General features: G+C 44.4%; 1 protein-coding gene across 1 annotated transcript; it reads left to right on the top strand.

Annotated features, from left to right (window-relative positions):
* Window positions 1-7,263: 7,263 nt before the first annotated feature.
* Window positions 7,264-8,680, top strand: S100z (S100 calcium binding protein Z). The gene is made up of 2 exons (XM_031360347.1): window positions 7,264-7,470; window positions 8,505-8,680. Exons 1-2 carry the CDS (start codon window positions 7,330-7,332, stop codon window positions 8,661-8,663), a joined length of 300 nt encoding a protein of 99 aa, XP_031216207.1. The 5' UTR covers window positions 7,264-7,329; the 3' UTR covers window positions 8,664-8,680.
* Window positions 8,681-17,404: the final 8,724 nt, after the last annotated feature.

Below are 17,404 nucleotides of genomic sequence, written 5' to 3'. Positions count from 1 at the left end.
TACATACATAATACATACATACATACATACATATACATATACATACACATACATAATACATATATACATATGCATATATATATACATATACATACACATACACATACATACACACACACACACACACACACACACACACACACACACACACACACATATATATGTTGCAGTCCTGGAGAGGGGCTGCAGGAGGATTTTGGACTTTGGGGTGGAATACCAAGAAAGTATACTCCAGAAGCATTGTAAGGAAACCCAAGGGGCTTTGGAAGTGACCAGAGGCATTCTAACAGAGCCGACCTTGCCCAGTTGAGGCTGAGCTCTGACACAGCAGGGCTTTGCAGCATGAGGTGACACTTTCAGAACCAGAATGATGGTTTGTGGTAAAGATGAAGCCTTGAAAGCCTAATATTGATGAATTCTATTAAGATATTGAAGAGGGGGCTGGAAAGATAGCTCAGCAGTCAAGAGCACTCATTGTTCTTATAGAAGACTGGGTTTAGTTTCCAGTGACCACACGGCGGCTCACGACCATGTGCCTGTACCAGGCATGCATATGGTGTACTTACATCTGTGCAAGTCACTCATACACATAAAATAAAATAGATGTTAAGGAGGTGACTTGCTGAAAACTCATTGTTTATTCAAATTCCATTTCCCAAACTGGACATGGTGCATGCCTTAATCCCAGCACTCAGGAGGCAGAGGAAGGTGGATCTCTGTGAATGCAAGGTCAGTCTGGCCTAGAAAGTGAGTTCCAGAACAGCCAAGGCTACACAGAGAAAACATGCCTTGGAAAACAGAACATAAACAAACAAAAATATTGTTTTCCATTCCTCTTGTTTAGGGCACAGCGCCCTCTCCTGCAGGGGCTTCCAGGTTCTTTCTGAAGCCACATGAAAATGCCATCCATCACCTTTTAGTTACAAACTAATAGGTGGCCAGGGAGTGGTGGCACACGCCTTTGATCCCAGCACTTGGGAGGTAGAGGCAGGCAGATTTTTGAGTTCGAGGCCAGCCTGGTCTACAGAGTAAGCTCCAGGACAGACAGGACAACACAGAAAAACCAAAAAAAAAAAAAAAAATCTAATAGGTGGCATTGGTTCTGCATTGTCACAGAACAGAAGAACAAGGATTCGGGAGCTGTTTAGTTAGGATCCTAAGGCTCTGTTGAGGCTCTAAAGCTCTGACTGCAGCTGGGGATCTACCTCCACCTTTGCTCTTCACACACCTGAGTTCTCTCCCGAAAAACCTCATGACCAGCTGACTGCATCCAGATGGAGAGATCCAAGCAGAAGCAAAGCAGGATGTGTTTCCTATTCCTGTCAGAGTCGGGGACACGGTCTATGCTCGAGGATCTAAGTGGCAGAGGGCTGCTGGCTGGAGCTGCCCATGGCAACCTGAGGAATTCTTTTCACTGATCTCCTCTTGGGTGCAGCTGAATTTGTGACTTCATCCAGAAAGAATTTCAGGGCGAGATGGCATGAAGGAGCTGACATTTATTCAAGAGGTTTAAAAGGCTCTCAGGGAAAGGATAAGACACATTCAAGACCTGGGGCGTGAGCCTCTCAAGAGGGACTTTTGTAACAGTAGCACATATATAGTAATATATATATGAAGTATATGAGGCACATATATAGTAACAGTGCCATGCATGGTTTGGTGGTTCTCAAGTCACATCTCAGATGGCTCCTAAGAAACTTCCTTCCCCCTCTTTCCCTCCTTTTCTGGTAAGAGTATAGGGTTGCCCTGAGGGCGCCATGGATTGTAATCTGATAAAATAAAACGATGAGCCCAAGGATTGTCTGAGGGAGTTAATATGGGTGTTTTATTATAAATGGGGTTTCTCGTGAGGTTCCCTGGAAATTGTGGGCCTACATCTGGGGAAGGAGTGCAAACCATATACGCTCAGGCAGCAAGTGTGGTTTGTTGTTATCTTAACATTCGTACTTGAAATTTCTCTTCACAAAGGAATATGGTCTCTGTAGCCAACTTTCACAGGTGCTTCTGACTATGCTAGGATTCATGCATCTCTTCCTCCCTTCATTCTAACGTGGCGTCCAGGGATCGAATCCCTGGTCCTTATGCTAAGGCAAGCTCTTCACGGGTGAGCCATCTGCCCAGGTTTGTGCCAGGTTTGTGCCAGGTTTGTCCCAGGTTTGACCCAGCTGATGAGGGAGTTGAGCCAGACTTTGGGTGAAGGGTTTTCTTCCTGCCCTTTTCTCTTTAACTTTCTCCCTTTAACTTACCTCAAGGGGACCACACGAAGCTAGAACACCAGGAGGTAAGGATTGCAGGGTGTCTTTTTGAAGGTTAGCTACCACTGAGACCTCTTTTCAGCATTCTGGCAAAAGAGAGGGGTGTGCTTTTAGTTGATGGTAGCTAGTTCTGACCATGGACATGAGCTAAGGTTCGGATCTGCGGCATGGGTGACTGCCTCTCTCCTGGATACATTTTATGTGCTTGTTTTCCACAGGGCCAATGTGACTGGCTGAGGTTCAGATCAAGATTTGTTCATCCCCTGAAGCCAAAGAATAAACTAGGCCAGTTAATAGTGTTTGTGTTCTATGTTAGGCATTTGTATAAAAGGCTTTTATTATTTTCAGATAATTTTTAAAAACATTTTCTACTCACTTTTGCAAAGCTTGGGGAATTTTTAATTTTTTAAAAGCATATTTATCAACCTTTAAAGACTTATTTGTTTTTATTTTATGTATATTTAATGTTTTTCCTGTATGAATATGTCTGTGCCTGATGCCCTTGGAGACTAGAAGGATGAGCCTGAAACTCGCGTTATAGACAGTGTGAGGCACCATGTGGGTTCTAGGACCCTCTGCAAAAGCAGCCAGTGCTTTTAACAGTTGAGCTATCTCTCCAGCCCTTCTTTTAATATTTTAAAAGTTATTCTTTATCTGATTGTGCCAGTGACAACACAGCAGTGGCCAGTCTCTCTAGTAATGATCCTTCATATATTCAATGCCCTTAAAGTCTCTTCCTTGGGTAAAATAATTCAATACTTTGTTAGCTTCTTCTCATGCAGACAAGAATTTGTGGTGTGTGTGTGTGGTGTGTTTGTGTGTGTATGTGTGTGTTTGTGGTATGTGTGTGTATGTGCGTTTGTATGTGTGTGTGTTTGTGGTGTGTGTATACTTGTGGTGTGTATGTGTGTGTGTGTTTGTAGTATATATGTTTGTGGTATGTATGTGTATGTGTGTTTGTGGTGTGTGTGTGTGTGTGTTTATGTGTGTATGTGTATATGTGTGTTTATGTGTGTATGTGTATATGTGTGTATATATGTGTATGTGTGTGTTTATGTGTTTATGTGTGTGTTTATGTGTCTACCTTTGAGCATGGGAGCCAGAGGATGGAATTGCAGTCACAGCTGTGAGGGGTATTCACTTGTCTATGTACTGGAATCCCAGCTCGCTTCCTGAGGACTCATCTCTCCAGCCCCTTCTTTCCCTTGCTTGGCTTACTTTCAAGAGTTGTACTCAAAAGAGAGTTCTCCAGGTGGGACAGTTGGCTCAGCAGGTAAGGGCACTGGCTGCTCTCGCAGAGGACCCAGTTCAGGTCCCAGCACCCACATGGTGGCTCACAACTGTCAGTAACTCCAGTTCCAGGGGATCCAACTCCCTTTTGGCCTCCTAGCCACACCAGACACCATACACAGTAAACAAACAAACACTCATGCACATTAAATAAACCACTCATACACATTAAATAAACAAACAAAATGAATAGAGTTAAAAAATCTCAAGTAAGTGGATTTCATCTGTCTCCACTTCCCCTCGTCCCCCAGTCATCTTTCTTTTAACCTTCTTCACTGCCTTCCACTTCCTGATTCTTTGGACACTAACCTGGATGCAAAATTGGGCGTTTTAACTCTGAGCGTCCTGAGTCATGCTTAGATGAAAGGAGTACACACAGAAACAACAAGCAAAAGACCCAGGACAGCCCTTCTGGGCATTTGTCACCAGTACGTCTGTGTCTCCAGGGTGACAGAGCCTTGTTGAACCCTTGCTGTTACTTTTGTTTCTGAATGTTTTCTGGAGATGTCAGGCCAGGGCTGGTATATAAGCCCCCGCTCTGGGCCACGTGTTTTATGGGTTCAAATCCAAGAGCATTCCGTGAGAGGGTGCTTAGATGCAGTTCCATAACCTGACACTAAGGGGCAGCACACACCAAAGGAAACCTTTAGGTCTCAGCTGGCCTCAGAAACAGGAATCTGAACTGGCTTTGGAACTCCAGCATGGAGAAGCCAAACTCTTAGCTCTTTAATCCATCCAAAGCATTTCAACCTTTGCTATCTTTTCTAAGTTTTACCTGTCACTTGAATTTTCCGAATAAAGAGTCCTGTGGTTGAATAGAATTTGAACACAGTGTTGTTGAGATCATGTGCTCCATACAGCTTACCTACTTTTGTACACCTGTAGCTACGGGGCAAACTCAAACTGTATTTCATCAAAATAACCCCTTCTCCTTTTGATGAGCAAAGTTTTAATGCAGACTAAAGGCGATTAATTATTTGGACAAGTAAGCCAGACAAAGTCCAGTTTCTTGGAAGACCATATATCCCTTCCCTAGTTCATTGTCTATGCATCATGGCTAGATGATTTCCCCCCCCCCCCACTCTCTCTCCCCTCTCCCCTTCTTCCCTCTCCTCTCCTTTCTCTCTCCCCTCTTTCCCTCTTCTCCCCTCCCTCTCTCCCTTCCCTCTCCCTCCCCCTCTTTCCTTCTCCCACTCTTCCTTTCCCTCCTCCAATTTTCTCTTTCCCTCTCCTCTTTTTCCCTCTCCTTCTCAAACATCCCCCCTTTCTAAAATAAGTATTTTATAGCCCAGGCTTGTCTTAAATTCACCACTTGGCTCAGGATGACCTTGGATTTACCATCCTCCTGCCTCAGCTTCCCAAGAGTGGGGGGTTACAGGTATCCATCACCCAGGTGGCTATCAACACGGGGGTCTGAGCACTTCCATGTGTCTAATTTTGCTCTAAGTTCTGTAAACTACAAAGATGGACCAGGTATGTCAGAGCTTGGGATCAAGGTACCCATTCCAAGTGTGGAGAACATGTGGCAGTGATTACAGGAATGTCCCCAAAGCACTATGCTAAAAAAGAGAGGGTCCCCTGAGAGGAGTGGAGAGTTGGAGAGAATGCAGGTAAATAGCTCGAAGAGGTGATATTTGCCTTCAGCCACCAATGAGTAGGCGGGACTCAGTCAAGGCAAGAGAGACCAACATTTCTCTCTGAATAAAGGCAGGGACAGAGCAGTTAGCACCCCAATGAATGAGTGATGATCCCCTTGTGATTAACTGTGGCAGCAAAATGGGGACCCAGACTGCAGGAGCATAGATAGTCAGCACTGTGTGCCTTGAGGTCTGAAGGTGGCAAGGAGTGGTAAGGGGTGGGCATTTAAACGATGACAGGAGCTGGCATGGAAAGTGGCAGTGGGTGATGGAGATAGTCTGAGAGGAGCAAGAGGTGGGACGAGGAAAGGTGCTTTAGTCTGATGCTAATCAAGTTTGAAAAGCTGATGGGACTCTTCTGCAGAAAGGGGTCCAGGTGGAAGTTGGACAGGTTATCCTGATGCTCAGCAGACCTCTGGGCTAAAGAGATTATCGAAGTGTCCAAGAATATTCTAGGAACAATATTTCAGAGCTGGAGTGTAAGAGAGCATTCAAAATGGAGGGAACATGGCCACAAAGCCTTGGGGACAGTCTTAGCAGGAAAGTTGAACCTAAAGGAGACACCACTGTTCTTTGCCTTTGACATGGTCCAGGAAAAACAGCAGTAGGATTTGCTTCCAGATAAGGTTCTTCTGGCCACCACACCTGTGGGTGTTTGGGGAGACAACTCAAGCCTTCACCTTCATGAGTCATTGCCCCAGCATCCCCTCCTTAAAGTGTTTCTTACTTGAGAATCCTCCTGCACATTCCTACATACACAGCTTTTCTATCCCTCACAGACACCAGGTAATGCGTTCCTATGCGTGATAAGCCTAAAATTGATGCTAACCACAAAACCAGGAAGACTTATGCTCAACTACACCTTGTTCTGCCTTGTCACCCGTTATGTGGTCCAGGTGCTGGGTGAGTCCTTAGTGATTCATTAGGCAGACACAAGATTGAGAGCGTGAACACACATGTGCGCGCACACACATACACACGTGTATACACGTGTTCTCTCTTCCTCCTCCTCTTCCTCCTCCTCCTCCTCCTTCTTTTCCTCCTCCTCCTCCTTTTCTCTCTCTCTCCTCTCTCTCCTCTCTCTCTCTCTCTCTCTCTCTCTCTCTCTCTCTCTCTCTCTCTCTCTCTCTCTCTCTCATTTTGTCTTTTATGTCTTTCAATACCAGGTCTCCCTTTAACACAAGCCAGTCTGGAACTCAACTATATCCCAGACTGGCCTCAAACTCATGGTCTTCCTACTTCAAATTTTGAAGAGCTGGGTTAACAGACAGGAACCCCCACTCTCAGCTACATGGATTCTTCACCGCAGGGTCTTTACCCAAGCAGCTTCCACTGTTTCCAGTTCTGACAGTGAGCAAGCCATTGGGTCAGCGTGGCTCTTCTGTAGAGCCTGCTCCCTTGACCTTGCAAGCCCATTGCTGAGGACTGTCCAGGTTTGCAACAGTGTTTCTTCTTTGCTCCCTTATTTTTAGACTCCATTCTAGGCATCAACTTCTTAGCAACTAGCTGTATTTCTACCCCTATTCCCACGTGAGCAGAGCGAGGGCTTTCCCTTCCCACTCTGCTCTCTAAGACCCAGCACACACCCACTCCCCTTCCTCCACGGCCCCTGGGGGCAGCAGCACACACCTGTTCACTCTGCTGATTAAAAACAGACTCGGAGGCATCCTCAGTTGAGTCTCTTGTCTCCGATAATTGTCATCTGTTGGAAACAGATGTGCCAGGTGGAAACCCAGGGATCCGTGCTCAGAGGGTAACCGTGAACACCTGTAGACAGCCACGTCCCACCGAACAGGTAGGAAGTAAAGAATTTTTCTTTTCTTTTGCTCTAGTTATTTATTTTTCAGTTCAGTGTTCTAACATGACTCTGGGCCTGTTTGGTTGTAAAACTATGAACCACTGGAGGTACACAGGTCAGAGGAGTGGGAATCGGGGAGGGGAAAAAAACACCTGCAATGCTCTCCTTTGCAGCTTGCTCTAGAATGGGCGGAACACCGTCTTTAGTGGACCATTATTACAGTTTAAGAAGTCACTGGTGTATTCTATTTTCACGAAAGAGTTGACGCGTTCCCATCTGCTTTCTTTGAGCGAGTGCCTTCCCCCTGGTTTGGTGATCTGCTCCAGGAGTGACCCACTCCACTGCCAGCATGCCCACCCAGCTGGAGATGGCCATGGATACCATGATTCGCATCTTCCACCGGTACTCTTGCAAGGAGGGAGACAGGTTCAAGCTCAACAAGGGGGAGCTGAAGATGCTATTACAGCGAGAGCTCACGGAGTTCCTCACAGTGAGTCTGTCTTTCTGCCTCATTTTCCCATGCATAGATAGGGGATGGCTTTGGGGACAGGTGTCCTGAACATTCTGTCCACCATTTGCTTGAAGACCCTAAGTGCTGGGGAAGTAAATGCTGGAGATCCTTGTATTCTGCATACACTGGCAGGAGCCATTTTCCTTTCCACTGACTAAAGCTACAGGTATGGCTAGCCATTATTAATAATAATGATAGCTCTGGGTATAACTAGCCACATCTTCTATTGTTGAAGCAGAATATTTGATGTTGGATTAAAAAATAAAAACCTCAATGTAATTGTCAACGCTTGGAGAACCTAACCATAGCGGTAAGGAAAATGGGTTCCTTTTGTGTGTTTCAGACACTGTACTAAGTGCCGTTATGAGATAAAATAGTTTGTACCCCATATAATACTTGGGACACACTTAGTGAAAAATCCACATTGTTTAATCTGAAATTCAAATTTATTCAGGTGTCCAGTACTCATACTGGCCATATCCAGCAAACTTGGTACTAAGCACCTTCAGACGTGTTAGAGCATCTTCATAGCATGTGGGTAAAGACTATTCTTACCATGGGAGAAATTAGGGAATTCTGAAATGTTACATGACTGCTCCAAAGCCTACTGATGGTAGATGATAGGGCCACTCATTGTCCCCTTTGACTTTGAAGCTTCTGTTTATATGTTGCCAACTATCCTCAGGTGTCCTGGTCCTCTGCCTGTGTCACTGTGCTGTCTCCCAGTGTCCTGGTCTTTTGCCTTTGGTCTCCAATAAATGCATTTCAAGCATCCATAATTCACTTGGATCTGCAACCGTTTCCTTTGCTTTTCTGCCCATTTAGGGCTGAGCTAGTTTCTGTGGTCCTAAGGCAGGGTTTAAGACTCTAGGCTGGCTCAGATCTTCTTGTAAACAGACTTTGGGAATTGTCTTTAGGGGAATGAGAACTCGCATGCAAACAGAAGGAAGATGTGACTTCAGTTGTCATAACCCTCCAGGCCTCCAAGTTAGAAACTTTCTTTTTCTTTTTAGTGCCAAAAGGATCCCCAGTTGGTGGATAAGATAATGCAGGACCTGGACGCCAATAAGGACAACGAAGTGGATTTTAATGAGTTTGTGGTCATGGTGGCAGCTCTGACAGTAGCTTGTAATGATTACTTTGTAGAGCAACTGAAGAAGAAAGGCAAATAAAGATGGCTAGTAAGCTAGCAAACAGCAGAAACAGATCCAAACTCTGTACCTCCCGTGGGTCTATATCCTTACCGTGTATAGACACAGTAATGTGACTTATAGATGTTTTAGATGTATACTTATTAGCAATAAGTTATGTTAACCCTGAAACACTGACTTCACACAATTATTTATTCCAGGTCTTAGGTCCTCTTTAAAAATTTTCCACATTATTGAAAATGTTATGACTTATTTGTCTAATAGAGAGCACCCACAAATTTAGCCACTTTTAAAAGGAGACTTAAGTTTGGTGAATTTCTAAGATCTTATTCTTAAATTGTGTTTTGCTATTTCTTCCTTATTGAAGAGATTGCTAGGCTCCCCCCCCAAAGGCCCCCATAAGATATTAATTGTGCTTCAAATATCAGAAGATGTGAGAGGGCTGCCAGCAGAAAGGCTGCTGAAGAGAAGCCTGGGTCCCTGCGGTGTGGCACACGCCTTTAAACCCATTACTTGGGACAAAGAGGCAGGTGGACCTCTGTGAGTTTGAGGGTAGCCTGATCTACAAAGTCAGTTCCAGGACAGCCAGGCCTACACAGAGAAACCCTGTCTCAGGAGGGGTATATGTGTGCTTTTCTCAGTGAAATAGAGTGGAGTGGGCAGATTAAGGCCTACATGTTCCCCTCTGTCCTTTCTGGTCTCAATACACCGCTCCAACTTGTTTGCACTGCCTAAAATAAATGACTTGTACAAAAATCCTTGACTAAAAGTCAGCGTCTGGGACTCCAAACTGTGGCAGATAATCAGGAGAATTTAAAGAAAGGAAATAGTACTTTAAAGCGATGATGCTAGGCACTGGGGGAGAACCATGGTGGCTCAAGCCAGGATTCAGGGACGGAGATGAAGGCATACAACAGCTGAAGTGTTGGGGAGGAGACACTGGCAAGCTCCAGGAAGTGTCACAGGGCAGATTGCTGCTGGCCTGATACGCAGTCTGGCTTTCTCCACACAGCGGAACTCTGTTTATGCAGCGTGTATGGAACCAGCTAAAGTATTTCCTAGTATGTTGTATTGCTGGAGGAGCTGGCCTTACGAGACAACCTGGACTAAGGAAAGCAGAAGCCTGCTAGGAACCTCGTTAGAGGCTTTATGCCTTCCATCTGTTATTTCTTTCATTTCCTTTCCATTGGAATATCCACATGAGGCTTGAAGTGGAGTTCCCATCTGGCCCCGAAGGGTGGTGGAAAACAATGTCTGAGGAAGGGGTTGTCTCGGAGCCAGGAGGAGAGCCACGAGGGCGTGGCACCTTGGGAGCTAGCGAAGGAAGGCTTTAGAGAGGAGAGGAGCAAGACAAGAAGGCAGGATGGATGGTTAGACCCGCAAGGCAGAGGCTGTCATAAGGTCGGTGCTGCTGAGAAGGTTGGTTTGGATTAGGAAGAGTCTCAGTCTCCGCCCCGGAAGCAGGTTCTCAATACATGTTTCTGTAATAAAACCCACGCAGGAACTTGCCAGCCAGTGACGGTCTAGATCGAAGACGGCCATGTTTTAGTTTGGCCTCCTTCAAACCAAGTTTAAGTGAGAGTTTGGGGAGATTTTAGCAGGATGGCAAAGGACTCCAGAGAAGAAATCTGTGCCCTGCAATTCACACACTTTCAAAGGGATACAAGGAAGTAAACAGAGTTGAACACGCATGTGGTTGTGTGTAGGTTCTTTTCTTTGTCTTTTTTTTTTTTCCTTTTTAAAAAACTGAAGACAGTCATTTTGTACACAGGAGGTGGTTTTGTTGTGTTCGCGAAGGCCTGAGGATTCTCAGACCCTTTACCTTTTCAGTTTGATCTGAACTTTGCATGTTCTGAAGGAGCTCCCTGGAACATGAAAAGTAAGCCCACGCCCACGCATTTGCTCGCTGCTCTGTTCTTGGGAGGATGTTCTCCAAATAGCAGGGAAATGGGAAAACGATGTTCAGATCATGGTGTTTCTGAAAATCAATCAAAAGTAGGGAAAAGCAATTTATGTCTCAAGTTAGATTCCAAATGAGTAAGGATCGCACAGTGTACCAAAAGTCCCTCTCAAGTAAACAAGCCTTTTTTTTCCCTATGCCCCAATCCTTCGGTTGGCTACACAAGTCTAACTTTGTAGGAGGCAAAATTACTTAGTGCCTGTGTCTAGGGACACCTGTCTTTTTTTTTTTTTTTTTTAAATAAACTTGAAGTTTAAACACATTCACGAGCTGTCTCTGAATGGGTGCCTGCTGCTGCTGCTATCTCCTGAGGTCGTTACACAGAGCAGTTTACGGGGACAACAGCCTGAGTCTGGTTTATCTGGAGCTCTGGATTTGAAATGCTCTGCTAGACCACTGAGAACGAGGCCAAGAAAGGCTTTCCAGGGACAGAGATGTGGGTCAAGTGTTTGATATGGAAACCAAGGGGAGCATTATTAAAGAATGAGAAACAGAGAAGGCAGTGGGCTTGGATTAGCAGGGATGGTTTGAGAGCGTGCAAGATCCAGGGTATCTAAGGTTCTAGGGGGCAGGAGGTCAGGAGAATTAGCCAACAAGTGCAGAAATTTGAAATTTGCTTTTAAATGGCCTTCTTAAAAGGTTTAAATCTTTGCAGCAGAGGTATAGAGTCCTTCCATATTACTTTGAACTACCCATCTCTGAGCCAGGCACGGTGGCCCACACATGTTAGACCAGCAATAGGGAGCCTGAGGCAGGAGAATAATTTTTTGTTGTTGTTTCAAAAATAAAAGCAAAAAGTAAATAGATGGCAGATAGATGATAGATAGATGATAGACAGACAGATAGACAGACAGACAGATAGATGGATGGATGATGTGCCCCAGTGCCCTGCCCCAATATTCTAATTTACTTCAGTAGGGCCTAGGCATCAGCACTCAACTAGATTTTCACCCAGTGTTAAAACCCACTTAAAGGGCTGAAAGATGGCTCAGAGTGCTTGATGCTCTTCCTGAGGGCCCAGGTTTGGTTTCCAGTACCCATGCTAAGTGGCTCACAACTGCCTATCACTCCAGCTCCAGGGGGTCTGACACACTTTTCTGCCTTCCATAGGCACCCATAAGCATGTGGCTTGCACACACACGCACACACACAAATAAAAAATAATGAGGGCTTATCTACTATAGACACTCTGCAGCATAGCAAATGCACTTGGACATCAAGTTGCCTAGTGACTGCACTGTCTGAGCTCCCAGCCCTGCTATCTAATAGACTCCTGCTTCTCTACCTAAGGCTGTATTTATCCCTAATGTGCCAGTGTCCCCCACTCCCCACCTTAACCCTGGCTTTTTCCTCCCCAATGTCCTTATGCCTGATTTCCTCCAAAGGAAATATGACTGAGCAAGAACTCTTCCCACATTCCTAAACAGCTCCTCTGTGCTGCCACCCAAACGTTTCCCCATTTATTTTAGAGTCTAGACTCTTTCTATTAGCAATAGCTATAATTTTACAGAAACGCAGACCATCAGGCTCTTTCCACACCCAGGGAAGATGATCAGATGTTCACATACCCTGAAACTGGAGCATCTGACTTTCCTAGACAACTCTCAGTCAGGTGTTGATCTCATTGATGGAAGCCATTCATTATTTAAGTGGGTTTTTCAAACCTTAAACTATGTTTGCATGTGTGCACAAGCACATGCATACAGGTGTAGCTCAGAGAACAATGTGCAGGTGTCAGTTCTCTCTATCATGTGGACCCTGGAATCGAACTCAGATCATTAGGCTTGCTTCTGAGCCATTTTGCTATCCCTAATATGAACTCTAAATGGTTAGATTTTGATACAATCTCAAGTTGGCTAAAAGAAATACTGTACACAAGGGCTGGCAAGACAGCTCCAATGGTAAAGGCCAGCACGTATACTCACCGCACACCGCTACATAAATGCAAAACTATTTTTTAAAGCACTGCAGCATGAGTTTTAAAAGGAAATCTTAAGGAAAATTTTGAATACACATTGAACATATTGGAAGTGCATCAGATCAAAATTTGTGGGATGCAGTTCAAGGACCTCTAAAAGAAAAGTTTATACTTATTCATATACACACAAATATGCATACACATATATATATACACATTCATATAATACACATTTAATATACATATACACATATACATAGTTAGGGGCTTTTGAGAGTGATCAGTAGGTAAAGTGCCTGCCATGCCTGAGGACCTGAGCTTGGATCCCCAGAGCCCATGTAATGTATAGCTGTAACCATAATGCTTCTATGGTAACTTAGGCATAGGAACTCAAGAAGCTCATGGGCCAGATAGTGTGGTATTTGCAGTAACAAATGAAAAGAGACCCAGTCTCGAACAGGGAAGATAATAAGGACTAATACCCAAGGTTGTTCTCTGACACCCACACACATGCCATACCATGCTGAATGTCCATATTCACACCCCACACCCCACATACACGGAGATTTAAAAGTTCATTACGTTGGAAAAAGGAGACTCTTAAATCAGTATTTCTTACAACTCCATATGAGAAGTTTATATATTTACTTCAACTATCAGTAGAATTTCAAAATATAACACACATGAATTCCCAGCCTTACTTTAAAATATTTATTTTATGTGTATTAATGTGTGCCTGAGAGTACATGTATACATACCATGTGCACATGGGAGTATTTGGAGGTCAGAAATGTCATTGGGTCCCCTGGAATTGGAGTTATAGATGGTGAGATTAACCATGTTTGGAATTGAATCCAGGTCTTCTGCAAGAGTGGTGAGTGCTATTAAACACTGATCCATCCCTCTAGCCTGCCGGGTCTTAACTTTAATTAGCAGCTTCTATTCACTATTCACATACAGAATGATTCTGAGTATCAAGCTGTATTGGTTTACTGATATTAGGTAACATAAGAAAATGCTGATGGGGTTGGAGAGATGGCTTAGTGGCTAAGAGCAATGTCTGTTCTTCCAGAAGTCCTGAGTTCAAGCCACAGCAACCACACAGTTCTCACAACCATCTGTAATGTGATCTGATGCCCTCTTCTGGTATGCAGCTTGTGGTGGTTTGTATATGCTTGGCCAAGGGAGTGGCCCTATTAGGAGGTGTGGCCTTGTTGGAGTAGGTGTGCCACTGTGGATGTGGGCTTTAAGACCCTCATCGGAACAAGAGGTGGGACTCTCAGCTCCTCCAGCCCCATGCCTGCCTGGATGCTGCCATGCTCTCACCTTGATGATAATGGACTGAACCTCTGAACCTGTAAGCCAGCCCCAGTGAAATGCTGTTCTTTATAAGAGTTGCCTTGGTGTATATTCACAGCAGTAAAACCCTACCTAAGACATAAGTATCCATGCATATAGAGCACTCATATGCATAAAATTAAAAAAAAATCTTAAAAAAAAGAGAAAGCTGACTACACAATTACACATCTACAAGTAGTTCGGAAGGTATAGCCATGTAGTGGAGCAGCCATCTGACTATCTGGGCTTCCAAAGGCCACAGTAAAGCTTAGGCCCAAACCAGCAAGAGGCTGAATACTGATGCTAAAATTGACTCTTAGGCATCAGTACCAGATATTTCCATCATGCCACAGCCCAGCTTCTTGGAGGTCAACACTTCTCTTATTCCCTGCTCTTTGCTCTTACGAGCAACTATAAACCAACTATAAACAGGTTTTTGTCATCTTCAAGGGACTTTCTTAGGACTAAGATTTAAAACTGGCCATTATGTCATAACATATGTATTTAAAATTCTTTTTGATGTCTTCAAACCTTCTGCCAACAGTCGTAGTGGCACAGGTCTGTACTCCCAGGTATTCAAGAGGCTAAGGCAGGAGGATGCCAAGTTTGAGGCCAGTCTAGGTAGCGTGGTGACACTGTTTCAGTGAAGAGGGGTTGGGGTGGACACTTAGCTTCATGGCAGAGCACTTTGTAGCACGTATGAGGTCTTGTTGTCTCTATTTTTTTTTTCCAAAATAACATTTATTTGAGATCATGTAGTGTGTAGCTTTTATGGACAGGCTTGTTTTACTCAGCAATATCCATTTGAGTATCTTCTAGGACTTTTCATGCCTTGGTAGTTCACTATTTTTCAGTGCTGAACTCCATTGTCTGGTGTCCACATGTGTTATAGTTTATCTGGTCATCTATTGATAGATGTTTTCGCTGTGCTCACGTGTTCATATTTATAAATAAAGCCACTGGAAACACACATCTTGCTTTGTAGATGTTTATTTATTAAAAATTTTAGTTGCATGTACATGTGTGTGTGTGAGATTATGCATGCATGAGTGTAGTACTCATCAGATCCCATGGAGCTGGAACTACACGCGTAAGAACTGCCTGATGTGGGTGCCAAGAACAAAATTCAGGCCCTCTGCAGAGCAGCAGATGCTCTCACCCTCTGAGTCATTTCCAGCCTCTAGGCATCGGAGTTTTGTTTGTTTTTGAGACAGAGTCTCTCTGTGTACCCCTAGCTGTCCTAGAAGTCACCATGTAGACCAGTCTGGCCGCAAGTTCATCTGCTTCTTCCTCCCAATGCTGAATTTAAAGGTGCATACCCCCATGCCTGTCTCCGACAGAAGGTTGTTTGTTTTGTTTTGTTTGTTTGCTTTTTGAGACAATATCTTTCTACACAGCTCTGGCTCTCCTGGATAGACCAGGTTGGCCTCAAATTCACAGAGATCCACTTGCCTCTGCCTCTTAAAGGCCTACATAGCAAGCTCAAGCCATGCTAAGGCTGCGTAGTAAGCCCCTGTCTCAACAAAAATCAGAAAATCAAAGGGGAAAAATATCAAATCTACTGTAAGTAAGACCTCGTTCCCACTGTGCCTCTGGGCCCAGCACAGTAAGACAGTGCACTACACTGGGATATACCTAGGTTCCAGAAAATGCCCACCATCTTCCAGGAAAGGCTGTACATCTGGCTGTATTGTAATACTCTTCATGCTAAATGTAGCCTAGAGACAGCGTGAAGGCATGGATTTACCGTGAATGTGTCCAATTTAAATGTTACCACGAACACTGAGCATCTCCAAGCAGCTGGCTGGATGTCTTTGACTGTGTGGGTCTGTGATGTCAGGAAGTTCTGCGCTTGCAGGAGGGGCTCTGACAGGAATAGCACTGACTGTTAAGCAGTGACTGGAGGGGTAGGGCAAGGCTTGAGAGCTCCTGCTGCTCAGCAAGGAGCGACCCCAGAGAGACTGTGGAATGGAGCTGGAGAGCAGTGTGAAGTAACCCATGCTCTGATCTTGAAATCTACAACTTTCACAAGGAAGGAAAAGCTTTTACTAGTACCAGGTGTCACCTAGCACCCATGGTTGTTACCATTCCCACACAGAGTTTTCTCAGCACGTGGATCTATGTCTATACTTCATAAAAACTAAGTGGACTCAAGCATTTTTTGTACTCTAAATATTTCAGCTTAGTAAACACACATACACACACACACACATACACACACACACACACACACACACACATTGTGCTGGATGGCTTTATGTCAACTTGATACAAACTAAAGTCATCTAAGAGGAGGGAATCTCAATAAAATGTCTCTGTAAGATTTGGCTGTAGGCAAGCCTGTAAGGCAGTTTCTTAATAAATGATGTGGGAGGGCCCAGCCCAGTATGGATAGTTCCATCCCTAGGCTGATAGTCCTGGGTTCTGTAAGAAGGCAAACTCAACAAGCCAGGGCAGCCCCCCACCCCCCATGGCCTCTGCATCAGCTCCTGTCCCCAGGTTCCTGTCCTGTTTGAGTTCCTGTCCTGACTTCCTTCAGTGATGAACAGTGATATTGTAAGATCCGAGTAAACAGGGAGATCTCAGAAAAACACCGGGAGGCCAGGGATTTCCTTAATAAGATAAGCTCAGGAACTTTAGGAAGGTAATGGAACTCTCTAGAAAGGAAAGGCTAATTAACATTCCTCAGAACACAGGGTGAGAAACTACCTGTGGGTGGGGTCACATTCTGCAGGGTGGACCTTTGCCTACCTTCAGACAAGGGAAGTCTAAATACCAATCAGTTTAAAAAGTCACACTGTTCTACCAATCACATTGTGTCTAATGGCTGCTGCCCTGAAACTTATAAAAGCTCACTGAACAAGCTGTGCGTGGTCGCTTCCTTTCCTGAGGGTCAGGGGCAGCCTCAGTGCACTGAAATAAAAATCCTCATGTTCTTTGCATTGATCAGGCTCCATGTGATTCACTCAGGGGGTCTCAGGTAAGTGTTTGGCCTACGCGTCCATATTGTAAGACCCTGATGAGCCTTAGCTTACCAGAGACCTTTCCTCTCTTTCTTCCCCAGCTTGCTTTTGGTCATGGTGCTTCATCACAGTTATAGAGATCCTAAGACATATAAACACAAACATTTACATGCACATACACATACATATGTGTATAATAATACATGTATATACCTGATTAGCTGTTTAATAGATATATTTATTCAATTTTTATTGTAGAAATTAATTCTAATATTTATTTTTTGTTTTTTTTTCCAGTGACAGTTTTGTTTGTAATATTTTAAAACAAAACTAGCTGTCCAGCAGCCATGGAGAACTGGGTACCTGAAAGGGAGGCTGGAAATGAAAAAGGATGGGGGTGGGAGGGGCAAGAGAAGGATGAAGCCAAAACAAAGGTTTCTGATCAAGTCTCAAAGCTTAATTTTCAGCTCTGCTTTTATAAAGGGAAAGCCCACAGACCCATCCTTTGTTTCAGCTGGATTATGTTGCAAAGCCAGCTCAGCTGGCAGTCAGCTCCTCAAAGCTCTGGTAGGGAAGGTAGGGA

The sequence above is a fragment of the Mastomys coucha genome, unplaced genomic scaffold (genome assembly GCF_008632895.1).
Source record: "Mastomys coucha isolate ucsf_1 unplaced genomic scaffold, UCSF_Mcou_1 pScaffold8, whole genome shotgun sequence".
Taxonomy (NCBI): domain Eukaryota; kingdom Metazoa; phylum Chordata; class Mammalia; order Rodentia; family Muridae; genus Mastomys; species Mastomys coucha.
This window is presented reverse-complemented; position numbering and strand designations above follow the sequence as displayed.